Source organism: Danio aesculapii, chromosome 9, assembly GCF_903798145.1.
Source record: "Danio aesculapii chromosome 9, fDanAes4.1, whole genome shotgun sequence".
NCBI lineage: Eukaryota > Metazoa > Chordata > Actinopteri > Cypriniformes > Danionidae > Danio > Danio aesculapii.
In genome coordinates this window covers 18,879,135-18,906,908 of record NC_079443.1, presented here as the reverse complement: position 1 = coordinate 18,906,908, position 27,774 = coordinate 18,879,135, and the positions used below count along the sequence as shown (strand labels likewise).

At 38.5% G+C, this 27,774-nt stretch overlaps 1 protein-coding gene across 1 annotated transcript; it reads right to left on the bottom strand.

Moving 5' to 3' along the window:
• Positions 1-93: 93 nt before the first annotated feature.
• On the bottom strand, positions 94-27,774 carry zmym2 (zinc finger, MYM-type 2). The gene is made up of 23 exons (XM_056465128.1): positions 27,676-27,774; positions 23,068-23,914; positions 20,157-20,442; positions 19,809-19,974; positions 18,070-18,282; positions 15,814-15,961; positions 15,379-15,494; positions 15,113-15,235; positions 13,394-13,544; positions 13,000-13,172; positions 11,307-11,472; positions 11,186-11,217; positions 10,966-11,095; positions 10,771-10,898; positions 10,485-10,647; positions 9,027-9,161; positions 8,734-8,843; positions 8,370-8,550; positions 7,914-8,059; positions 5,900-6,014; positions 5,290-5,532; positions 5,023-5,158; positions 94-1,567 (listed from the first exon to the last, which is right to left on the bottom strand). Exons 2-23 carry the CDS (start codon positions 23,897-23,899, stop codon positions 1,381-1,383), a joined length of 4,080 nt encoding a protein of 1,359 aa, XP_056321103.1. The 5' UTR covers positions 23,900-23,914; positions 27,676-27,774; the 3' UTR covers positions 94-1,380.

The following is a 27,774-nucleotide window of genomic DNA, read 5'->3' as shown; positions in this document are numbered from 1 at the left end:
CTGATTAACATGTCCACACTGGAATGTTTTCATCCCTCTCCTCTTTAGTAGTGAGCTATCACTCATGTTTAACGTAAAAACAGTGCAGAAGGATTTAAGTGCTTTAAGTTTAATATTTTCAAAATCCCATTTCCCTAACAATGAGCTTTAACAAGCACAAAACATCTTTACTCCGTTACAGAAAGCTACTCACTTCTTATCCTTCCAATCCAAGAGATGGAGGACAAGGGCTGTAAACAAATCGACAAACTGAAAATTCACATTCATGTTTTGCCTCGAGCAGAAAATTAAATCTTTAATGGGGGTCTTTATGCGTGAGCCATTATGAGACAAAAAATAAGACTGTAATTTATTGGTAGAAAAGGGTCAGGGAAAATAACCGTAAAAGCCATGACAACAAAAACCCGGCTGACTTTCACCTTATAAATAAATCACTTTCACTCTTGCATAAGCTAAGTGTTTTAAACGTAACATTTAATGATCGTTGTGCACACGCACATCCTTCAAATGACTCTCAGCTCCAGGAAGGCTACAGAGCAAATCCTATGACAATGTTTAAACATTGACAATGTGTCTCCGCTTATCTGCAATCAGCATAACGCTGCAAATGAAATTCAGAGTCAAATTTCATATACTTGATTGTTCAGAGGAATAGTTTCACACTTAAAGGTTCAATGCCAATAATGTATTGACTGCGCAGGACCACCTCCAGTACAATTCACTCTAAAACAACGAGAAATGGGAGGGGAAAAAGATGCACTCACGTTTACAGACACACACACACCGCTCGCACAAATAAGAGGTCCAGGGCTGCAGCAGGTTTTAATGCTCTTATGGAAGGCCAGAGAAATTGCACACACGGCATAGCGTCCGACACACACCCTGCCCTGCCATCTCAAAATCTCAGACTCTCCTCTTTAACACGTCAATCAGCAGTAATAAATAAAATTTCATCTTTAGAAGGCTTTGTTGGGCAGGAAGAAACGAATACATCCTCATCACCTCCATTACAGGCTAAAGTTCCTGTGTGTTTCGTCTGCTAACAGACTAGACTCAGACAAGAAGAAATGCTACATCAACAAAAGTTTCCAACAAATAGAGAAGAGAGGGGAGGAAAAGAAGAAGAAGAAAGCAGCATCCTGTAGGTCACGTTTCTGGGGAAGAAAAAAAAAAGTCTACTCGTCAGAATCAAGGTCTTTGGGAAGACTGACCAGAATCAGCATAATCCCATTAATGTCCATCCTGACTGAACTCATGTCATAGCTGTACTGGGATCAGTGTGTAAAGGGAGCGTGACAGGGTGTGGTGTGGAAAGCAGCTGGTTTGGTGATGCACAGGGTGTCATGATAGCATAGTTAGAAGTCTTCAGTGCATCGGCCTCTAGGCTGCGTCCTCCTCAGGCTGGTTGTCTTTATAGACCTCTCTGACCAGCAGCGCTCGAGTCAGGAGCCTGCTCAGCACACTCTTCTCCAGAGGCGTCGAGCTGAACCACAGCGGACTGTCCGAGGACGCAGACACCTCTGGCTTCATGTAAAAAAAATCTGTCCTCTGTCTCACAGACTCTGGGCTGAGGAGAGAGAAAGAGAGAAGCGTCAGAAAACTAGTGCAGAACTACTATTAAAGTGATACCAAAAAGACGTGTCCATGTCCAAAACCTGTTTTTCTACCATCTCTGTCCATTTTTTCCATCAGCAACAGTTCTAATCAATTACCAAACACTCATTAATTTTCAGACGCAACCTCTTGCTGAATAATGCTGATTTGTTTACAAAATGGCAGCTTTATATGCAGCACTGTGCTTGCTGTCATTGCCCGCAACTATAGACAAAAGGTTCCTGTTCTGAAATGTCCTGTAAACTATGAAATGACTTAAGCATCATATATTTATAGGCTTGGCTGTGATAATACCAGTGTATTTACCAGACTACAAAAAGCTACATTTTCTTGAGGTGAAATCAAATATAACGTCTGAACTTCTACGTAAAAATCAAGCTCACTTTTAAAACTTTGTACAACAAATGATAAATGAAAGTCTGCCATCAAGGAATAAGATGTGTTTGAATGAAGAAGAAAAAAAATACCTAAAGCTCAGTAATATTCTTTGACCTTTTTTAAAGATTTTACATGATCCTATGACTCTGCCCCTGGTGTGAAACATGGGATCAAGAGTGTTTGCAATGTAATACTATTTCTGTCTATCAAACCATTACACAAATACAAACAACAATCTCTATTCCAACATTCCCACACAATTATTACTGCATAATTTATCCAATTGACTCAACAATAGGCATAATATATGCATAAGCAGACAACAAGAATAAAGTGGGTTGAGAAAAGAATGCCACCATCTAGTAAATATATATATATATATATATATATATATATATATATATATATATATATATATATATATATATATATATATATATATATATATATATTTAGTTAAATCATATATATATATATTTTATTTTATTTTTTTTTTTTTGGAGCCTTTCCAACAGAATGAAAGCCTGGTAACAAATATTGCACATTTTTCGTTAAATCACTCAAAGTGCTATACACACTTTTGGGGGAATGATATGGGGATGATTAGGAGGCCATAATGGACAGAGGCCAGTGGGCAAATTTGGCCAGGATACCATGGTTAAACCTCTACTCTTTTCGAAGGACATCCGGACTTCGGTTTAACATCTCGGGCGAAAGACAGTACAGAATCCCTATCAATATACTGGGTCGTTAGGACCCACACGGACAGCAGATTGAGCGCCCCCTGCTGGTCTCACTAAAACCATGTCCGGTAGCAACCTGGCTTTCCCATGTGGTCTCCCATCCAGGTACTGACCGGACAAAGCCCTGCTTAGATTCAGTGGGTGACCAAGTGCGAGTTGCAGAGAGCTAGCTACCGGCTAAAATACAAAGCTTCACAACCTTTACAAATACATGCGCCATTACAGCCCAATAAGGCTACTACAGACCAAATTCTAAATTTCCAGTTCACTCAAGACACTCTACTTGTTTATAATAATACCTCACCAAGACGAGAACTGTGAACAGGTACCACTGCTCGAGTGTCTCTGCTCCGAAAATCTGACGTGTCCTCATATTACAAGTGTCAACACCATGTTTCAGGATGTGAACAGCAAATGTTATAATCACTGGACACCACTCAGTTTAAGACAATTTAAACTAGATGCATTCAAATCAGCTAGAAGCTATCGCAGTTAAAATTAAGGAGCACCTCTTCATCTTAATATGTTGTGTAATTGCTCTCATTATGATTCCAACATTAACTTTATTACAGCGGAGTATAATTAAATACATATCATTTATCAGTTAAAGTGGGAATGATAGCTACATACTAATGTGCTTTTGTGTCACAACTCAGAATGAAGTATAAATGAAGCAGAGGAATGTACACAGGTGTATTCTAACCAATAAGGGGGCAGTTGCACTTGCATAACCATGTTTTGGTACACTTTTAAATGTTTCCCTTTGGAAAGAGAACTGAACAAGAAGAAAATGGAACACTGTGTGGAGAAAAAAAAAAAATTGAGGTAACACTTTTCTTCAAGAGGGTGGTCATAATACTGTCATGACACCTTTATAATCATAACATGTCATGAGTATGAAAGATATTTTTGACCTCGTTTTGCGCGTGCACGCCAAGGGGTAGGGGTGTCCCAATTCTCTTTGGCTTGAAGGCATAGGGCTAAAGGGAAGGGGTGAATAGCCGTTCGAACGAAGATTTTTCAGGGCCACACTCGAAACCAAGGGTTAAGACAATTTCCCAGAATACACCAGCCACAACGGCAGTATTGCTGAACCCGGAAGGACATCCACAAATTAGTATTTTTTTTCATTATTACGAATTTTTACGACAAACAAACATATGTTTCAATATATTCATAACCGCGTTCATGTTTTACCATTATGCTTTAAAAAAAAAAAAAAAAAAAAAAAAAAAAAAAAACACAACTCCCCCACCCCCCCCCTAAATTATGCGATCTATAATCCCTATTAATAACTCCTGTACAGCAGTCCCACAACATTCTGACACACTATGACACTCTAATACCCTGTCAGAAAAGTCTAGTGGCTGAGAATGAGCTTTTTACAGTGTCTGCTATAATGTTATAATGCTATAATAATAAACACAACAATGTTGTGTTTGTGTGTTTACATAGATGAATAAGGCCACTGTGTAAATATACAGTACAGTTTCGATCTTATTGCCACATTATAGCGTTATGATAACATAATATATGCCTTCAGTGATTTCCTGAAGATAAATACCAAAGAAAATAGCACAACTGTAATAACTACAGCAGTCGCGATCGCCTAATCTCACATGAAGCAAGAGATTGTGATGACATATGATGACGTGTGCAGGTGCTGTAGTGCTGTCCCAATTCTTAGGGGTAAATTTTGAAGCCCTTTCCCTTAACCCTCGGTTGTAAGGGCCAAGGGGTACAAAAATAGAATTGGGATTGGGCCTATGACAACATGATAAACAAAAATCATAACCCGTCTTTTTCATAATAATTGTGTCATGAATATTTTTTCTGATCACTTTTTTCAGTGGAACAAAATTTGTCATTAACATTCCTCAAAACTCAATTTGTCAAATAATTTTTAACAGCATCACTAATATTTAATGACAAATTCAATTTGGAACACTGTAATTGGTCAAGAAAATATGCTATTTGAAATTTGTGAAAATTATAATAGCATAATGACAGTCATGTTTATGACAGATTTATGACAATTTATGTTGTCCAGTTATGTAAAATTGTCATGAGAAAGACATCTCAAACTTCCACTTTTGCATTTAAAATGACAGTTGAGTAAATGACACTTAATGGTTATAAAGGTTTTATGACAGTCTTACAAACACCTCCTTCAAGCAAAGTGTTAACAAAAGAGAAATAAAAATTTACAGAAAATACAATTAACGGTCCTGAAAATGCCCTTAGTTCTTCAAATGCATCTCAAATAAGGAAGTTTTACATCACTCACCACTTCGAAAGGTAAAGCTCATACAGTCGGCACTCATGTTTTTTAACAGGACAGTGTGCAGATCCTCCTGAACCACTGTCTGAATCAAAATTTGAGTCACAGTAATCTTTACGTCTTCTCTTACTTCCTGATTGCTCTGTGAAAAACAGGTACAAGACATTTCAGCAAACAGCAACACTGGTAAAACACATCTAACATTGAAATATCTAACAAGTTTGTGACATTTAAAATGCGTAAGTTACGCAAAACTACAATTGATAAACACACCATGCTGCTCCTGTGAGATGGAGGGGATGCGTATACAGACGGTGGTCTCATGGCTGTGCGGTTTCGAGCTGCTTGGGCCATAGACATTTGCAAACGAGAGACGTAAGTGCTGTTCTGGCGTGCGAAGACCAAAGTATTTGGTGTTGAGATAGAATACAGATCTCAGCAAGACAGAGGGTGTCTGTTCCCCAAGCTGCCCGCTGCTCCACAGATACTGCTCTTCAACACGACTCCACCGAGAACCTCAAAGGAAAAATACTCACTTAAAAACTGGAGAAACACTGATTTTAATAGGTCAAGCACACCACACTACAGTACTTCAAATCCTTAATTATATTTGACAATTTAATCAATTTGAAATATCCATACTACATATGCAGGTCACTAATTAGTTTGAAATGTCCTCATAGTTGGATTGAGTCAACAATCTTTTTCAGAATGTGAACAGCAATGGTTATAATCACTGGACATTTCAAAACTAGAAAGATGATCAAAATGTGATCATAAAGGTGCATGTTTTAGCTTGTTGGATTATACAAGTTGTGACTTATGTTCTGGAAAATACAGTACAGCAATCTCTGCACATTTTCACACCTATTAGAGTATTTACCATCTGGAAGAACACTGGGTTGCCAGTCCTTGAGGAGCTTGTTTAGTTCTTCCCCAAACATTTGATACTGGGAGTCATTAAAGAGGTCATCTGTCCTTCCTTTGTCCTGTAAATGCTACAAATGTGCAAAAAAAAAAAAATAAATAAATAAATAAATATATAAATATATAAATATATATATATATATATATATATATATATATATATATATATATATATATATATATATATATATATATATATATATATATTAGTGTAACCAGGGACGTAGCGGACATTTTAAAAGTGCAGGGGACGGCTGTATGAGATCATATGTTCAGGTAATTATTAATCACCTGTTTCTAAATGGTCTGTCTCTAAAAGTGGGGGGACGGGGGGTTGCTACGCCCCTCAAAAGGCATCAAAAGGCATGTGGCTTTAATAAAGGTGAGTGGGTCAGTCTCTAATAAGCAGTCTTATGTGTCCTCATAGCAAAAGCATCAACATCTTGTTTCAGGATGTGAACAGCAAATGATATAATCAATGGACACTGCTTAGACCTGGAGTCCTTAAAACCAAGATCTAGTTTACCCGGTTTAGTTTAGTTAGACAACATAGCATTTTTAAACAGTGGGAAAAAGAAAAACAAGGAGTAAAACTTGTACTTTAATTAAGGATTTTGCCAAGATTGTTTTAATGTTGGGATGCATACACTGCCTGTCCAAAAGTCACACACTGCAATATTTTGTTGGATCGTCTTTAGCTCTGATTATAGCACACATTCACCATGGAATCTTTTCAATATGATTCTAATGTCACAATCTTTATTACAATTCAGATGTGGTATTGATGATGGGAGAGCCAAACTACTGTACAGTCTTCTCCAGCACAACCAGAGATTCTCAACAGCATCAAGGTCTGTCAAAATGATCTTCTCTTGCTCCTTAAAACAAGCCTCCACAATTTGAGCACAATGAATCCTGCCATTATCATTGTGGATGAAGCCCTTGCTATGAGGGGAAAAATAAATAAATCCATTTATTGTTTAACCTGTATATAACCATTATATCTTCAGGTAGTCAACTGACCTCATTCTTTAAAGCACATAACGTAGCTATTGCTAAACATGACCAGGTGTAGCATGCCCAGCACTGCTCCTACAGGCTTAATAGTAAAAACTAGGACTGATGTGTACATCACTTGATCTGCCTCTGAAGCAATGGAAGGTGGTCATGTGGTCAATCTTTATTCTTCCTAGCAAACTGAAGCCTTTCCCCCTATCAGCTTAACTGATAAATGGTTTTAAGGCAACACAGCCATTTTGTCTCGGCTTAAGTTTCCTACACATTGTGCATATGGAAATGCTCTTACTTTTACTATTAAACAATGCTCTGAGTCCTACAGTTTGATTTCCCCAGATGTTTAAGAGATCGCTGACCTCAATCATCCAACCATATTTGTTTCACAAAGATGATGGTTCCCCACTGTCCTTTCAGTTTTAATACTGGACAGTTTTTTAACTAATTTTAGTAGTTTCAGCAATGTCCTTAGATAAGTTTTTTTGCTTGATGCATGCCAGCAATTTGACCCTTCTGAAACAGGATAATATCTTTTCCACAACAATAGGATTCATCTTCTGAATGTTCTTTTTTTTTTAGAAATTAGAAGCGCTACATCAGTTAGTCTGAAATAACTTTGTACTGGCTCCATCCAGTAATTATCTCTTACCTATTTGGTTAGCTAATTCCATGTGGTGACTTTTTTGGACAGACAGTATGTATATGTGTGTGTGTGCATGAATGCATGCGCAGCATCCTGTTTTGGTCATTAGGAAACATTAGATTTCCGCAAGCAAATGTAAGATTTTAAGACATTAACACCAAAAATCATTTAATAATTTGAAGGGAACGCTTCAACGATTTCTTCATTCATAAAAGCACACAATGAGTTGTAATAGCAAAAATTTAAGGTTTTAAAATTCTCAAGATCTTCATTTATAGATTTGGTGGGCAAAAAAATCATGTGGACAACTCACCTTCTGGATACCCAGACAGAGGTAAAGGAGGCTGTCTGGACTGTAGTGTTCACCATTGGGTCGACGTACCTCTCTGACAAACTGAGATAAAGACTGATTCAACTCCTCTTGGCTCAGGGACAGGAGACTGCTTTTTAAACTAACTGCTAAAGAGACAGGAAAAAAACATTGGCACAGCCTTAAAAGACATGATCATCTTGTTTATTTTATAAAAACGATCGTTTATACGATAACACAGACTTAACAATAGTATAATTCAATAAACAACAGTAAATAGGGAAAAAGTGCCCTCATAACTCAAAGTGATCAACAAAACTGTTTCAGAATGTGAACAGCAATGAAGTTATAATCATTGAGCACATTTAAACCAAACAAAACTTCCCATCAATTCAGCTGCTCAATAAAATCTTACTAACACTTGAGCTTAGCTTATAGAAGACCTTTCATGACTAATACCTTGTTTCTGGCTCTCCTTTCCTTTGGACGATGAGTCTTCAGTTGTGGCCCATCTTCTCCATGCGTTTAAGCCATATTTAGAGCTTAAGGGGAAAGAGCTGTCTACAGTTGAGGACTCTGCTGCTGGAGAAGAGGACAACGAGGATGAAGACTCTTCCTCTACTGCCCGCCTCTTCTGGCCCTAAAGTAAAAGAATGGCAGAAACATTAGCACACATACAGTGATGGTTTATCACCCTCTGTGATTCCATGAGCCTCATATAGAACCTCAGCAATCACGACAAATCAGCATGTGAACAGCAAATGGTTTTCTAATCACTGGACAGCTCTAGGCACACTGTTATTGGAGTGGATTGTTTCATTACCCTCCTCCTCGTTCTGGGTCGAGGTGTCTTTTCTTTTTCCTCAGCCAGGACTGGAGGCAATGAGAAGAGTGTTTCTGTATCCAGACGCTCAACCAGAACAGGCTCTGATGCTGGAACAGACCAGAGCAAAAGATAAATATTTCATCTGGTAACAGTGATTATCAGTAGGAGTGTTTTTCTTTGAATATATAATCTCATGTAGGAAGATCACGGTTGAAAATGAAATGGAACATTTGCCCTAAAGGCATTTCACTTTAGAAATAACCACCACGCTCTTTTACTGGTTACTGTACCAAGGGGTAGGTCCTTCTCCAGGTCCAAATCTGGTTCATACTTGTCTTCCTCCTCTTCTTCTGAGCTCCCGCTACCATTTTCCTGTTTTACAATTTCCATCTTCTCTTCACTGCTGCCCTTTTCACATTTGATGTCTGTAAAAATGCAAAAAGAGGAGGGATTTAGGATGTCAAAACTCACAGGTTTAAAGAGACACACTAAACATTAAAGGTGTGATGACATCTTGACAATAAATACATCTAAATACAATACAAAGCAGCTATGATGGAATGTGAGGATGAAATTAGCAGATGCAAAAACTAATCAAAATCAATTATGTAAATTACCAACAACTAATTTAATTATGCAATTACTGTGTCTGCTTGTTGTGCACAGAAAACATCCACTAGTCATGTTTACAGAAGCCAGTAATGCATTTCGTCTGGGGAAAAAAAAGCGGAATTTAAGTTTAACCTGCACATTCCGAAATGCTAAAAAACAAGCAAATGCTTTCCAGTCAGCGCTTCAACCAAATTCCTAGAAAAACAGGTTAACCTAGAGTGTACTGTCAGTGTCCTGTCAGATGCTTGACAGATTAATGTGCAGTTTGAACTGTAAAGCATTTGGTACTTGTTTTGGTTAAAGTATAACTAAAATTTCAGAGCACTAAGCTTATCAGTAAATGCTAGAAAGTCACAAGATTAATTACAGTTTACATACAGGTTAGTCAAGAGTGCAATGATAGACAAGAGGAAATACAGTGTACAATTTTGTTAAGATATACTAATATTGGTTTAAAATAATATGCGTTACAAAACAAATTCCAGATTGTTTGGGGGACATTTTTAATAATGGATCAAAATAATAATAATAATAATAATAAATATTAATGCTATTACAGCTTATAACAACAATTATTACTGTTATTTAGGGATGCTCCGATTGATCGACCGGAGATCTGTATCAGCTGATAATCACATTTCATGATTCGATCAGTCCTCGCTAATCTGGCCGATCTCATGAACCGATCACAAGTATTTGTTTTATGAGTTTACAACCAGGGTTTTACATCCACAGCGCTACAACACAAGAGCAATGTTTCCAAACTGCATTGTCAGTAATTTTTCTTACTAGTTTTTTTCTATCTGTTTTATCTTCTTTTTTGTAAAGCTGCTTCTGACATTGCATGTATGCAAGATCCTTAATTTATTCTCTTAGGTAAGGCGAGATCTCATACATGCAGGGAAATGTGCTTATGCAATGGCTTCGTTATATACAGCTTGAAGCATCAGAATCATTACTTGCTATCGCCTGATCAGAGTGACAAGGATTCGGTAATCTGTATCAACTGCAAAAATCCTGATCGGAGCATCCCTACTCTTATTATTATTAATATAATTAATATAATACAACATCAGAGTCTGGCTTTCATCTGCCAAAGCTGGCCAGGACTTCTTCAGGTGAGAAGATATTCTTACTTGAGCATTTAGGTTTCTCGTCTTCTTGTGCAATCACTTCTGCCATCGCTATTAGATCGGCTTCTAGAGGATCAGAAGGAACTTTGGCTTTGAGCTCTCTGATGGTCTTCACAATCTGCTCAGCGTTCTGCAGCGTGGTTGGTAGAAACACTGGCACAGGCACCTGAAAAAAGAAATGATGTAAATGAGTACAATAAATAGACAACATAACAATAAACTAACATTGTAATAAAAAGACTATGCTAGTAACATTTCACTGACTGATGTTCTATGAGAAAACTCTTACTGGTACAGGTATTGCAAAAGAAGTGGGCGTGGCCTGAGAATAGAGGTTCATGGGTACTGGGACGTAAACAGGAACGGGGATCGGGACAGGAATGTACTCCTTTCCTGAGCCCTCCAGCTCTGCCTCATCTAAAGAGAAGCAGACATCTTTACCAGAGAGAGATTATATATTTGAATAGTCACAGAAGATGCTCACCTGTCTGCAGTGGTTTGCTCTGCATGTGAGGTTTGCAGTAGGTGGCCTTGGTCATGGTGAGGGGCTTACAGAGCACGGCTTTATTCTTCACATCTTTCAGGATCCCTCCACCAGCGTACGATACAGGGCCCTGAGTAAACAACTGCAACTGTTACAACAAGAATGGCCTCTGTGTCTACTCGCTCATAAATCATTCAGTCAAAACTGACAGCACACTCACCATTTTAGATGCTTGGGTTGGCCCTCCAAACCCTGTAAGCAGACCAAAAAAAGGGTTTTATTTTAAACATTATGGCATGATTCAGACATGCAAATTTCCTTGTTCGGGGTTAAAACTCTACCTAAAGCAGTATTTTCCGGGCCTTTCTGTGTAGCCAGGTTGGGCTCATTCTGTTGGCAGTAGAAGCGCAGGAGACACTGCTGGTCACAGAATTGCTTCAACTCTGCACGCCACTGCACAGACTCCGTCAGGTTCCCCTGTACCTTACAGCAGTCACAGCGCGCCGCCTAGTGGTTACAGGAAAACATACAGAGATTGTAAATGACTGCATTACAGATTTAGGTCAAAGAGCATCTGCACAAGCACACCAAATAGACTTGTGGCTGATAACTAGGCCCACACGGAATCTGCACTTGCAGAAATCCACAGATTCTTAGCCAATCCTTGACTATTTACTTGTGTAAATGTGTGTAAACTGATATTTATTCAGTTTTTTAATTAATTTCAGTAATATTATTGACTAATATGAAAATGTTCATAAGATTTATTTAAAATACAGATTGTAAAGTAATAGTTTCTTTCTTTTAGTAGATATATTATGAAAGATTTTGTTTACCAAATAAGTGAATCTAATTGGACTTGCATTGTAATCAAAGGTAAAAACTATTTTATTATTTCATCATGTTTTTATACATTACATAACATAAATTCTGCACAAAAGTAACAAACAAAATGTATGTCGATTATGTCTGGCCTTGCTGATAACTTACTAAACTCAGTTTATTTAAATAATTATTTGTCCTGGTTACATGCAAACCATGTTAATCAAACTTTATTATTAGCTTATTAGCAGTATAATGATGTCAAAACACTTTGTGTGTCTGAGTCAGAGTAGTCCATTTTTATGTGAGCAAATATTTGGTGGCTAAACTCAACTGAACCTGATATTCACACAATGCTATGCTAACGGACTGTTTTTCTTCCTTTTGGGAAAAAGGTTTTCATTAACATAACTATTTAAAGGTATTTAAATAATCTTATGACTCCAAGATTTTAAATTTCAGATTAAATTTCCCAAATCTCAATTCAAATTTTGATCAAACAGCAAAAATCACCAGCAGGAAGAGTGAGTTGTAAGAACAAATAAATCAAAGTGAGTTTACTCCTCCTCATCCATCATGGATCAGCTGTGATAGCATGCAATCGCATGATCAGCTGTCACTCATCGGTGAACAACGCCAGAGCATTAGAGCCAATCACAGCCCTCTCTGTTGAGCGTGTGACCAATCATAGCGGTGTAAGAACTTGCAGGGTATTTACATTAGTTTATTTGCTATAAATGCTCATGTTGTTCTGTGCATGTACTTGAGTTTTTAAAGGTACAGTTCATATCTCTGACTATTAAAGGACAAAATTATATTACAAATAATATATAAATGTAAATATACATTTTTCTTGTGCTGTGAAGTAAAATATGAAATTGTATGGAAAGCATCGTCAATGCACCATGATGCACTGAGATATCGAATTGAACCAAATCGATGGCATGATAAAACCGAACAGTGAGACCAGTGTAGGTTCACACCTCTAATGGAAAGCTGACTTGTCCTGCTTTCAGATAATTTATTTATTGAAAAAATTGGTGAAAAGTTACAAATTATTTAAGTTAATTTAGGTTTGTGGCTTGTCATGTACAATCAAATTAATATATTCAATCAAGAACAAGCACTTTTTAATTGACATTATCAGAAGTACCTTTAGGACATGATGCACAGATCTAATACATATGAATTAAATCAAATGAGTGACAGTACCTTGTAGTACCAGTCGTGAAACTTTTTAGCACAGGTCTCGCTGCAGAAGTCCCTGCTCACTCCGTCTATCTGTTTAGTGACAGATTTCTTGCACATCTGTGTACAGTGGTTGCAGGTCACACACTTCAGACCCAGACGCCTGATGAAATCCTGCTTGAACAGTAACTTACAGCCTGTAGACAAAATAGAACCACATCACTACTGTCAGAAAACTAAAAACATGCCAACATTAACATAATATCAGAGATCCAGTGTGTCAAATTCATTAGAACAATGTCCTCATATCCTAAAGATGAAATCACAACACATCATGATGTGAACAGCAGTAGATCTAATCACAGGACAATGTGCTACTAAATGAGCACAGAAGTTCAACTGAACCCAGAATAATGACCTTCACTACAGAAGGGTCTCTTCACCCCAGAGAACTTCACAGTCTCATGCAGAGTCTTCTCTTCCTGACAGAACTCGCAGAACGTCACGATGCAGTGGAGCTTCTTGTAGTCCTCACAACAGGTCTTACTGCAGAACTGATACACCTTATCCTGCAGAGATCAGATGTGATCACATTTAGGCCACTCACAACATTAAGAAATCAGTTCACAAAAAATATAAATTGTCATTTTCTTGTATTCATGCTGTCTTAAATAGGAGTTTGAGAAATAACATTAGAATTTGCAAGGACTACTGTAATTTTGCATTAATTTATTTGCTACTTATATTAAAAACCACCAAGGGTCAAGCAAACAAACAAAATAAACCTTTTAGTTTTTAAGTGAGAACATCCACCCTCGGTGTTCACACTAGCTGCAAACACAGATGCTTAAAATTCCTTTAAAACAGCTTTGCCGTGATGACGTTTTCAAGCGTGACATACACTCACTGGCCACTTTATTAGATACACCTGTCCAACTGCAACAGTTCGGTGGGTGTAAATGCCTTGTTGATGCCAGAGGTCAGAGGAGAATGGCTAGACTGGTTCGAGCTGATAGAGAAGCAACAGTAACTCAAATAACTACTTGTTACAACTGAGGAATGCAGAAGAGCATCTCTGAACGCACAACACGTCCAGAGAAGACCACACCGGGTGCCTGTCAGCTAGGAACAGGAAACTGAGGCTTCAACTGGCACAGGCTCACCAAAATAGAACAATAAAAGATTGGAGAAACGTTGCTTGGTCTGAAGAGTCTCGATTTCTGCTGAGTCTCGACATTCGGATGATAGAATCAAAATTTAGCATCAAACACATGAAAGCATGACCTGCCTTGTATCAACTGTTCCCGCTGGTGGTGGTGGTGTAATGTGTGGGGGATGTATTCTTGGCACACTTTGGGCCCATTAGTACCAATTGAAAATCATGTCAATGCCACAGCCTACCTGAGTATTGTTGCTGACCATATCCATCCCTTTATGACCACAGTGTACTATCTTCTGATGGCTACTTCCAGCAGGATAACGTGCCATGTCATAAACCCTGAATCATCTCAGACTGGATTCTTGAACATGATAATGAGTTCACTATACTCAAATGACACAGTCACCAGGTCTCAATCCAATAGAGCACATTTGGGATGTGGTGGAACAGGAGACTCTAGTCATGGATGTGCAGCCGACAAATCTGCAGCAACTGCGTAAAAATCTCTGAGGAATATTTCCTGTACTTTGTTGAATCAATGCCATGAAGGATTAAGGCCGTTCTAAAGGCAAAAGTACTAGTAAGGTGTAATTAATAAACTGGCCAGTGTGTAAGATTTGTAGTATTAAAATCTGATGCATGTTTTCCTCCACTCTAAAGTTGCACAAGGTTATAGCACCATCCTCCGCTGCCACCGAGAAGACTTTCAGACTTCTTTACAGGTGATGATGCAATTTAGGATACATCAAACTGATTTTATTAACCAGCAAGCATTTTTTCCCGATAATGTAATCGGATTTTACTTATTTCTTGGAACAATAAAAATGTTTCCTATGTCGACCAATAGCTTATCTGTCTGATAAATATAGTGCATCCCTATTGATTGATGAATTGAGTGTAATAAATGGTCACTATAAATTTTACTAATTTATGCTGACAGACAGTGGGATAAATAAAAAGTGCATTGCAAGTCCTCACCTCCCATTCCAGAATCTCTGGCTTCAGGCTGAAGGAAATGCGACAATAGTTACACTTCAGCTGGATATCTTCAGAAGCTGAAGCAGGAAGTTGCCCGTTGGTTGATGTTTGGATTGTAGCATTCTGCATTTGGATAGCAAAACCACCAGTAGAACATTACCATTCTGTACTCTGACATGGACATTCCTAATATTTGAGCCATGTAAAAGCTTGAGTTCTTCTACTCAAGGTTCTAGAGATAGAGGAAACTTAGAATCCTGAAGTACCTGAAACTTGGTGACACACTGTGAACTGCAGAAGCTCAAAACCTTTCCTTCAGGTAAAGTTGCCTGATACTGAGGTAACGCATTTCTCTTACAGAAGTGGCACGATGGCTCAGAATCTACAAATACAAAACAAGATCAGACATTTTAACAGACATTAGTTCCTCTGACCTCAAATCTCTGACTAGAGTTTGAAGTTGGTACACATCTTAAAAGTAGAAATCAAATTGCCTAACAAAGCATGCATGTAAAGGTTAAAAAGTTAATACAGGGGAACTAAACGGGCATAATATGAGCTGGAGAATGAATCAGGACAACATTTTGCATATTCAACACGTCATCAGAATTTAGGGGCATTAAGGAAACACAAATGTAGGCCGCTGGCACCCATGGAGCGAGAGTGACAGCATCGACTCTAGGTTGTGTTTATCTACTCACTCTGTGCAGCAGCAGTGAATTTGCTCTTGGTCATACAGGCTGTGGTGCAGTAAGACTCCATGGCTCCATTTGTCCCGATGCACTGAGTGGCATCAAATGACCTGCACATCACCTTACAGCCACTACACTGCACTATCTTCCCATGAGTCTGTGGAAAGAGAAAAATTAAGAGCACTTATTAAAAAAACTACTTAAACGGTGGTTGAAAACACAACAGCAGTGTTTACACAAATAGACTACTATTAGTTTGTTTGATCATGCCGCCTTTGCTTTTGCCTTATAGCAATTTTATGTACAGAATTATATGTTTATTATACATGTTGTGTATATGTATCTATTCTATTTTCATTTTATGTCAAGCCACCTATGACAGTTGTTGAGAATTAGCAAGTCTGCTAAAACACTTAAACAAATGCAAAAATCAAACAAAAAGTGCTCAGGGTTAGCTTAAATAATGGGTCACTGTTCTTTGGCCAAGGGATTCATCAGAATAAACAACAAAAATCAGTCCAAGGCACTCTTGTTTCGGCAAAGAACTGCCTTCATCAGGGTAACAGTAGCTATGTTTCCATCCACCTTTTTTTATGTGCATTTTGGACATGCGAATTAAAAAACGGTTAATGGAAACGCCATGATGCACATAAATTTGGAAAATGTGCACAAAAAAAAATTATACGCATAACTGAGTAGAATTAACTTTTTTTTTCTATAAGAAAAGATGCGCATAAACTTCTAGCCCACAAATTTCAGTATGCGCATTAAAAAGTTCATGCGATTTTGTGATAAGAGATCATGTGATGATGAAAATGTGTGTAAATGGACAAACCAGCACATTATAAAACGCCTTACCGGTTAAGTATTAGTGTTATTATATTATTAATGAACTCCAGAATCAAGAGTGTCTGTGCTCCGCGTCTGACACCTTCAAACGCCACGAGTTTACTGCGTGTCAGGATTGCCTTCTGAGGTGCAAGTCATTTATTAGATGAAGAAAAGATTGACGCAGCTTCTCGTACTGCAGCAAATTTCGTTATTAGTTGACATTTGGTGCCAGTTAATCAGGAAGTGACGATTTTCTTCGATTTGACTCTTTGGATGGAAACGCTGCTTTATTCACACGTCTTTTATGCGATAATCCAGTTTTGCGCACAAAGTTCATTCACATTTTTGGATAGAAACATAGCTAGTGTTGCCCTGATGAAGCCAATTCTCTGCCGAAACGCATAGCTTTTTAGCGATTAGCTATGTGAATAGGTTTTTTAATATCGTTTCCACATTTTTCGAGTGCCTTGGACTGATTTTTGCTAATTAAACAAATGCATTAGGTTGTCCAGTGTAACTGTGATGTCCATGTTAAATAAATTAATTAACTATAATGTATTATATGTAAAATAACATTTTGAAAAAGATCCTAAAGAGTGTGACATCATATTACAAAAGTTGCAGCACCTGTAGAAATACACTAGGGGTGCTCCGATCGATCGGCCAGAGATCGGTATTGGCCGATAATCACACTTAATTCCTCGATCAGTACTCGTTGATCAGGCTGATCTCATGAACCGATCGCAAGTGTTTGTTTTAGTTGGGGATGAGCAAAATATTTGAATGACCTTGCATTTATCTATGCCTTTTTACATATAAGAACAGAAAGTTGTCTGTTTTTGACAATATTGCAAGGTCACTAAAACCTGGCTGGAAATATAACATTTTTTAACATGAATATTTAATAATATAACTTCCTATTGCAATAAACAGTAGTTTAAAGGCCTATTTCCTATTTTAGTATTGATTAATGGATTTATATGTGCACTTTAACTTCTTATGCATCAAATATGCGCTTCAAACTTTTTCTTTATTAAGACGTGTTGAATTCTTCTTCCATCATTTGCAACGTTTCCAAATTTCATTATTAGACATTTTTCTTACCAATTTATTTATCTATTATTTTCTGTAAATCTGCTTCTGACCATGACATGGTTACACCTAAATGGATATAAGAGACACGCTTAAGGGATTATATGCAACATCCTTAATTTATTATGCTAGGTAAGGAGTGATCTCTACTTAACTGTCATATATAGAGGGAAATGTGCTTAATGCATTATAAAGCTTGAAGCATCAGAATCGGTACTCTGTATCGGCTGATCACCATGACATAGAATTGGTACTTGGTATTGGTTGCAAAAATCCTGGTTGGGGCATCCCTACCAACAACAGAGGCTGAGCTGAAATGGGGGAAAAAACCACAACACTGACCTGTTTATAGTCCCTGATGCAATTTTGACAGCAAAAGCGTTTCTGCTGACCGTCTATGAGTAAAACGTGGTTCGCCGTGGCACGACTAGGCAGGTAGTTTCCACACTGTTCACAGCAGTTCATGATGAGCCCGTTAGCCATACGATAGCGATTAAAGCATGCGTCACTGCAAATCTTGTGGGTCACATTCTTGAAGCTCACCTCATGCCGAATCTGGAGATACAAAAACACATCCTCAAAATGATGAACAGTATTTAATGCCGAGGTCAGAGGTTCCAGATTAGCATGTTATAAATAATCAATAAGACTAATAAATCTGTGTAATGGTCTTTTCTTCTGTTCCCAAGGTGATTGCTATGGCTACACCAAATACAGTCAAGGATAGGAGTAACCATGGCTACAAGGTTGGAGGCTTGATTGTGCACAAAAATCATATTTGACAATGGACAACAACTGAAAGTGGGTGAAAATGACAGTACTTGGGTTTTCCATCCAGTTGCAATGAACTCATATTACAGATGAATGAAAAAGAAATGAAATGAGCTAATTCTAACCATCCCTTCTCTTTAGAAAACATCTTGAGTACCTGGATTACAGCATTCTAATGAGTGAAAATAATTTTCACAACAATCCTAACACAATCAATTTACATAATGCAGCACATACAGCCTTGCTGAGTGTGATGGGAATAAACTCACTCTATCGTTTCATGCTGGTCTTCATTAAATCAACATACACACTTTCAGCTTTCCCTATTGCAGGATTCATTAGTTCAGCAGCATCGCCTACTATAGTTCACAATGACTGGACCGGTCATGATAACAGTATACAAAAAGGCTTTCTAGAATGACATTGCTTAATTACACAAAGTCCTACATCAGTAGCATAACAAATCTGATCTGAGTGTAAAACATTAAGCAAACAAAAGCAAATCAATGTACTGTTACAATCATTGTGGCCGCCTTTTTTACTTATGTATTAGACTCCATGTTCTTTTATAGTGTCGACTCTGTACTAGAGTTAGCCAATCATAGCACTAGATATTTACTTTCGTTTCTGCAAAAGGTAATGCCAGGGTCTCTGAAGGTTTCAAGAAGTCAAATTTAAGACTTTTTATGATCATTGAGAATAAAATTTTAGACTTATACAGGGTTTTTTTTCTCTAATTGCCCAGTATTATCGGCGATAGGGCGATTTGCTGTAAAAATGTCTGACAGCTGTTGTGAATTGTATCTCTTTGCAATACCAAAAAAGAAAAATTGCATCTAAAAAAGGTTTTATTGAGATGTTTTGTTGGTCACTGGATAGATGTCAGTCCCAGCTTAATAGCTTTACTTGGACAAAGCAAAATTATGACCCGTTTAAAACGATTTAAGACCTACATCACAATATGTCAGTGAATTTAAGACTTTTTATCCAGACACTGAACGCCGTTGTTAGTGCAATTTAAAAAGCTTAATAAAGAAAACGATCTGCATATATCTGTTATACATCAAATAATTGCTGCTCTTTAACCCGCTTCTCAGATGTTTGCCTGTCCAAAAATAATGCACAGAACCCTGAATTCACATTCTGAGGAACACTATAGCCTAACCAGGCACAACAACATTCCATGAAGAAAACGTTTGCCTGATTCATGGCAATAACATGCACACACATTCGTGGATGTAGCTGGTTACAAACAGGATATGAGACATTTAATGCAAATGAAAAGTATAGCAGAATATAAATTGTCTGACCTCAGTGAGTTTTCCACAGACGGTGCACTTTGTTTTAAGCTGGTTCTTCTGAGGATTTTGTTTGCTTTCATAAGCTGCCAGGCAGCCTGTGCTACAGAACTCCTGAAATGATTCACTGGAGTCCACCTGGGCCACTATGGTGCCTCCTTTCATATTGGTTATGTCTCTGGTAAAGAAAAGTAAACGAATGTTAGGATGACACTCTAATTGCTATAAAACAAATCAAGACACTGCACATCTATAAAAGTCTGACCGTGTGTAAAGATAAGAGCAGCTAGGCATCATTTTAACCTGTGGTTAACAATTTCAGATCTCTCTCTCTCTCTAACTTAAAATAAAATGTCGTACTTCTTGCACATGGTGCAGCTCTTTTTGGGAGCGGGCTTATGGGAGAAGGCAGACAGGCAGGTTGTTGAGCAGAACAGGTGGGACGAGCCTTTGCGCTGGTACGCAGTCTGGCCTTTCTTCAAAGGCTTCTTACAGTTGGCGCATGTGACTTTCATGGTGCGCTGTGGCTGCTGGGATCCTGAGGACTGGCAGGGAGGTTTGGGTAGAGGAGCTGCAGGGGATGGTGAGTCCACTCCGGGCTGCTTCTGGTTACGTGGAAAAGACGCCGACTGGGAGATCCATGAATCTGATAAAGGACAAAAAGATTCCAACTCACATTAACTTTATCAGTCATTATTAAAATCCTTATGAGTCTTAAATCTCGGTAATCTACTATAATTGTGCGTTCAGACTGCTGCTGACGAGAGCTTTAAAGTTTGCTACATTGATCTTGTATTTAAAGGGGCCGTTTTAACGTAGAGCAAATCACTTATGTTTCTGCAGAAAAACATGCTTTCTAAAATGTTGCTCGCCTTTTATCCAATTCATTTAACTATGGAAGATCAAGTTGTTGTGTGTGGTGTGGCTTTGCTCCAGCTATCCAACATGTCTGAATTATTCTGAAGGAGCAATATGTTTTATACTGTCATTATAGTTAGCATGTGTTTCCTGTTTTTTTAATACATAATATTTCTGCACATCTGTAACTTCTAACTTTTTAAATGTATGTCCCTATAAGAAAACAGGAACACGTCATAAATAATTGGAAATCTGCCTACCGCGATACTCAGATACTCCTAAATTTGGTTTGGAAACAACTGTTTTCGGAACTAAAGTTCACAGCACTGTGTTCCAGACACTCCTTCTCGCTGGAGATCACCAGTCTGTTCTGATTGAAACTGAATGACTTCCGGCTTTTTTGGTGCTCTCGCCACAGTGGTGTGACTGCACAGTAATCCATGTACATGAATGGATCATGTGTGATCCTCCTAAAATCTTTTAAGATCACTACAGTGCATCTCTTCATCATTTACAATAGATTAAAATATAATAAAATGGTTACAATGTAGCTATTATCTTTTTGGTTTGGTTCATTTTCACAAAGGTAACATTTCTTAATTAAAACATCACATGCAAGCAAACAGGCATCTTGTTTTTAGAGAATCCATTTATATTTCAGGATTTTGTTCATGTCAGTCTGTAAACAACAGATTACAGCACTGTGGAATTAATGTCCATTTTCTTTGTAGCTGTTCTCATATTATTTCTTTTTACATTAATAAAATGGTGTGTTTTTGAACAATTGTTTTGAAACATGTATGTCTAACCAAATATTAATTAGACATTTCTTTTATCTTTGCTCCAAGTTATTTCATCATTTGTTTTAGGAGACATTAGCAAAACAATCACTTGTACTTTTAATGCAAAGCATGTAATAACTCGTCATCCATTTTGATAAAGCTTGGTATATTGACCCACTGGGTCGGTTTGCCTTCTCTCTACAAGTGAATCATTCAACAGTTTCCAAGCAGGCTGAGACCACCTCATTCAGTCAGTCTCACACTGATTATTTTAGTGTGGATCCTAAGCATGTTCACATATGCCTTAATGAACCAAACAAAGGGAGAAACTGTGCCGGGTTCAGCCACAAACAACCAACAGACTTAAAGAGACTGCATAAAAATACAAATACAGCCTATCATCAATTTCATAAATGCAATATTATAAGTCTTATTGAGTTTCATTTTTAAAATGTTCTGACTTCATAATGTTAATCAAAATTTCCTAACTGTACCTTTCAGTCAGAATGAAAGACTCAACAAGACTCCAACAGTTTTTCTTTCTTAATATTCATCAATAGGGCTGCACAATTTATTGTTTCAGCATCGATATCACAATGTGAACATTCACAATAGTCATATTGCGAGTACACAATGTTGACTCTGGATTATAATTCATTTGCATGTGTTTTTCATGCCTGTGATTGTATGACATTAAAATCATTCAGGCATAATCAAAAGTACCATTTGTAACTTCAACAATGATTAATTGTATTGAATTATTTTTATCATTCAGTTACTGTACTTGAATACTGCTAGACTCGAAAAACGATAAAACCACATGCAAATGCAGAAATGCACTGCACATATTAGGCATGGGATGATAACCGATTAAGGTATAATGTGGTTTTGAAAAGTCAAGCTTTTAAAACCGTTTTATTGAGTTGAGTATTGAACAGTGCGGTGGCTTACTTTATATGCAAAAAAGAAAGATATCCAAAGAAAGATGCCTTGTCAAGTTGAAAAGAAATCTGTTTTTGAATTTAATTAAGACAGCAGAAGTCATGTAATGTTTGCTGACATTTATTATTTCAAAATTGTTTTAGTTTTTTTACCCAGACATTTAAAAAGAAGATATTTTAGAGCAGTAATTACAATATCATATCGTAAAACCGTGATATTTTTACCCAATGTTATCATACCGTCTAGCACATACCACAGACCACAACGAATACGTGTCAGGGGACTCCAAAAGGTTTATAGATTGTTTATTAGATTATATGGAGATGCACTCCCACTGCAGAATCATCCCAAATAGAGATATTCAAGTTATGTGGTGAAATAGTATTCATATTGCAAAATAAAAAATATCGCAATGCTAGGTTTGTCCAATATCGTGCAGCCCTGTGTCCCAATATGGTTAAAAAGATGTGCTACTACTTCTGTATCAAACTGAAATTAGAAAAGATACAGTCAGTAATCTCGAATTTTGCACTCTTTCCTAGTATAAACTCTTCATGGACTACAGATAATGGTGCAAAGCTTTCTGAAAATGGGATTGTTAGGTCAGTACTAGAGAAACAAGTCAATGCAAGCCTTATGTACATGTGTTGTGTAGAGGAAGACACAGCAGCTGAGTGTGGATGAATTACCAGATCTCTGGTGTGTCCCCGTTTCTCCATTCTGCACAGGCTGGCTTGCAGCACTAATGCGTCCTGGGTTGAACGTGGGTGAAGGTCTGCCGGTTGTACCCTGGTTCTGCTGGGCCTCTGGGTTCAGGCTGAATGCACTGCTTATCTGCAGCCCGTTCTCAGCCCCCTCCAGTTCCTCCAAAGGGGCTGCCGCTGGACCATCCTCGCCTTTCAGCGATGTCACGTTCGTGATCATGAGGTTTATATCCTCTTGATCACACAGTGCTAGTGGCGATGCTGTTGACGTATCCATGACAACCGCTGAAGAGTCCGTACCCAGCGTGGTAACACTGGCGATTTGGATTTCAGAGTCAGGCTCTGTGCTGCTCAGGGCATTCTCCACCTCAGGGGGCGGCACAGAGGAAGAGGCGGTGCCCTTGAGCTCTGAATCCTCCTCGTCGTCAATAACGATTGGCTCACTTTGGCTTTTGGCCGTGGTGGATGCAGTTGTGCCGCTGGTAGCTGCAGAGGAGGGAGGACTGGGAGATTTGGAGGAAGCTGTTGCCGTGGTAGCCGACTCCGCACAGTCTTTGGCAGCATCGAGGGTTTCTGCAGGTGTGGAGTTGAGGGGCTGTACTTTCCCCTGAGAGTGAGCAGGAGGCTCTTCTACCAATACCACATCGTCATCATTGTCTTCCGAGGCCGTGGGCAGGTCTGGTGCTGTCTGTGACTCTTCTGCAGATGGAGACGGCTCTGTTTCGGGCGTGGTTTCCATTTGACCCTCCTCCTCCTCCTCCCCTGTGACTGTACAAGCCTCCTCAACATCTGCTCTGGCTTCCAAATCTCCATCCATCGCTTAGGCAACCACCTGTAGACACAAACACAATGAGCTGAACAATTACCTGATGGACCCACAAGGCCAGGAGGAGGTGCAGTATACGAGGACCACTGATCAAGAAACCAATTACATAAGCTAAACTGATTGTATGCTAAACAGTTGTATAAACTGGCAAATACAACTAATCCAGCCTACAAAACTAACAAATTTGGTCAGTCGATTAATAATGTCAGATGGCAATGTGGTTAGGAATTCACCAAGGGATTAATAATATCAAATTACAACAAGGTGCCTCTTAAAAACAACAACAATAATACTAAAAATATATCATGATATTTTCTGGTATTTAATGAGAAAATGCTATTTATGATCATTTACATTTATTTACTGAGACCTGAAAGTGCTGTGACCACACTGTAATATTGTTGTTTCATTCATACTGAACTCTAGAGGGCGCTCTCGCACAAACCCCACATATAGACTACTGAAGAAAAAAAGAGAAAAGCAATTTCAAACACTCGACTGAAGTGAATATATAGTAAAAGTACATCAGTAAGTCTAATTGTAAACATGATCAAAAAAATAAAAAACTGTATTGGACAGATGCTCCTGTAATAAATCATTGCACTGACTGATTATACTTTTTATTATCATCATTATTATTATTATTATTATTTTTACGATAAATCTAGTTTATTGAGGACAGAATTTTTACCAGTTTATTGCTGATCTCCAATCAAGATTTGAAATCCAAATCATGGAATCCATGACATAGTACTTATGAAACTTTACATATTAAATGCAAGGAAATTAAAATAGTTTCCAAACTACAGATTTGGAACTTCGAATAATGCATCGCAAGAAAGTGAAACTGACCTGGAACTCCTTATTTTGAAAATGTTAAAGGGCACCTATTTTACCCCTTTTTCAAGATTTAATACAAGTCTTTTGTGTCTCCAGAATGTGTCTGTAAAGTTTTAGCTCAAAGCACCCATCAGATTATTTATTATAGCTTTGTGTATATTGGAAATTTGAGCTGTTTTGACTTTGTAGCTGTTTTTGTTGCCTGTGCCTTTAATGGTAATGAGCTAGTTATCTCTGCCCACCATTTCCACATGCATGTTAGAGCCAACGAAATCGCTCACTATTGCTATGATCGGTGAAGCTTATCCTGCTGAGTCTCACGCATAAGCAACACAGTGACAGACAAGAATGAAGTAGATCTCCCTTACTACAGTAAGAACTTTCCCAACGGTTATTTGATGTATTTGTTTTGGAGTTAATTCACACACAATGTCGTTATAAAGTTTGCATGCATGCAAGCGCTCTCACTCTCACAGTTTTTGCACATCAAATGTGACGATGCACTTTAATATCCACTGCTGTATGGATATCAGTTATGTTAATTTACATGATAATCCTGATTTAACGTACACAAACCAGGACTGAAGCATCTTCTTATATAATTGTACTGACACTCGGCTGTGGTGAAGAATGACGAAGCAGTTTTACCATCTTTATTACAAACATGCACTGTTTTAGAAACATCTTAAACTTGTAAAACTCATTCTTGAGGTGTAGATGATCACAGCGAGCTCAACAGATCTTTTAATCAGTTGCTTTGCACGTCCTGTCTTGTGGATATGATTATATGAGTTACTTTGGAGACATGTTAATACATGGCTGTCGTATTAACATGAACTCGGTGGGCAGGGAAACCACACTACTACGGTGGTGGTCTCAAAATGGGAGGGATTTGGATCCCAGTTTTAATGTCTGAAAATTAAAAAAAGAGAGCTATTGTGTTTGTATCACTCCAATATGACTGTGGATACATTATACCTACACACAGTTCTGTCCTAACAGCTTACAAAAGATGATTTTTATACGTGCCCTTCAAATTATGAAATGCACGAAAGGGTACATGGTTGGGAACTGTATTAAATAAGAACGTGAAAATGATTTGGAGTTAAATATATGGAATTCTGAATTATGAAAAGAAAGAAAATTCTGTTCAGTATGAATCGCCAAGAATTCGAATAAATCAACACACTTGTAATTTAAATAGAAAGCACATACTGAAATCAAACATTTACTAATCTAAAGAATCTGTAATGTTAACAATACATGGCAACAGCTTAAATTTCTAAAGCATGAGCAGCAGTAAACAAAACTCCGTTTTGTAGAACTTTACAGTGGATGGATCGTCAAAGCTGACATATATTTCCAAATTCAAACACTCTGGTTGGACTTCAATACATCTGGACTGCAATGCAGATCTTGTAGAGTCTCTTGGTCCATTCTCAGGCGTTCACACATAATGCCCCATTTGAGCTGAGATCTCAATGTTGAAGCAGATACTCCTTGTGGAGGCAACTCAAACAGCAAATACAAAAGCACTGCTCATATACATGTAACAAACAAGTTAACATTATGTATCTGTGGGCTTTCCTTGCAGCCTGATGTCAAGATCAGGATGCTGAAGAGAGGAAAGTATATGCAGTGTTACTGATCCAGCTCTCAGACGTGATATAATCACATGCATATGCGCCACGCGCGTGCCAAGTCTGCATCAGAACAACAACGATCCCCACAAAGCACATTACAGCTCTCGTGGCCCCATAAACCTGCACTACCCAAACACCAATTGTGTCAATTAGCAGCATAATGAAGCCATTTTGGGGCAATTCCTACCATTCACCCCTTGGGCCGTGCCCTTGACTCCGGACCCTCCGTTTCCACACACACAGCCGACTGCGATCCGCGCGCTGTCAAGGCAACCGGATGACGACGTCAGCACGCCGTTCTTAGGCTTTCATTATAATCAGGAAACCCAAGGGTCAACGGGTCCGAAAACTTGCTACGTGAAACCTCCAGGCGGGAGGAGCCTCACAATTTGCCCCTTTTCACGCAAAAGCCCCGGCCCATGTGTCGGCTGTGCTCCCACCCCTGGCCTCTCTGGCGCATGCAGCCATTGGATTAGCGGCGAAACGAGGGAGGAGAGCCTCCGAGACTGCGCCATTGTTATTGTAGTGAAAAAAATATTACTCAGAAGTAGTTATTGGCGCATAATCGACGGGACAAAACGACACGGAAGTCGAATGCGAATCAGAAGTATCCGAATATGTGAATCATAACACTATAAAAGACGCGGTGTTTCAATAACAACACGTGAATAACACTGCGACCAATTTCGAGTCTTGCTATCAGACATTAAACACTTCTAGACACCGAAAACATCTCTATTTTTGACTAGCCTCATGACCCCCTTTCGGTTTTCTTCGAGAATTGAGTTAACTTGCCGGTTTATGGTTTAATTGGAGTTACCCCAGAGCGGTAATCAAACGCTAATACACGTGGCGACCTGTGGGGGCGCTGCACAGTTAGGAAACATCTACTATAACGCCTATAGGTGACTAATCACAAATATTTCATAATCCAAGCTAGTCAAATTAACTAGAGTCTAAAACACATCCATCAACCAGCTACAATAAACAAGAGTTATGTCCTAATTGGCAGACCATTTGCCCCCTTCAGTCAGCGGGCAGCACTGCCTCACGTCCGCCATTAGAGAGCGAGCGAAACAATGCGCGAGAGCATAGGCAACAGCACCCTGCCACGGCGGAGGGGGGAAATCTCAGGCGGGGTAAAATTGCACGTTAAATTACCCTCGCGTGCAAATACAGGTGACCCCGGTGCTTTCATCGGTTCGAGATCCGTGGCGGACATAGTTGTAAAAACTTTGGGCAATTACGCACAGTTCTGCATCAAAACGCCAGAGAAATTCTTACCGGAGTAGAGCTGGAGACGATAGAGCGCCACTTTTGTGCCTTGACATAAATCCTGGCGCGCATGCGTGAAAACGTACGGACGTTCCAGGCGCGTGGGAG

Excerpts from the sequence above, each read along its gene's own strand:
- zmym2 (XM_056465128.1), bottom strand. The coding sequence starts at position 23,899 with ATGGATGGAGATTTGGAAGCCAGAGCAGATGTTGAGGAGGCTTGTACA. Across the intron at positions 19,975-20,156 it reads AGCTGCACCATGTGCAAGAA|AGACATAACCAATATGAAAG; the intron begins GTACGACATTTT and ends TTTCTTTACCAG. Across the intron at positions 15,962-18,069 it reads GCATCAGGGACTATAAACAG|ACTCATGGGAAGATAGTGCA; the intron begins GTCAGTGTTGTG and ends CTCTTTCCACAG.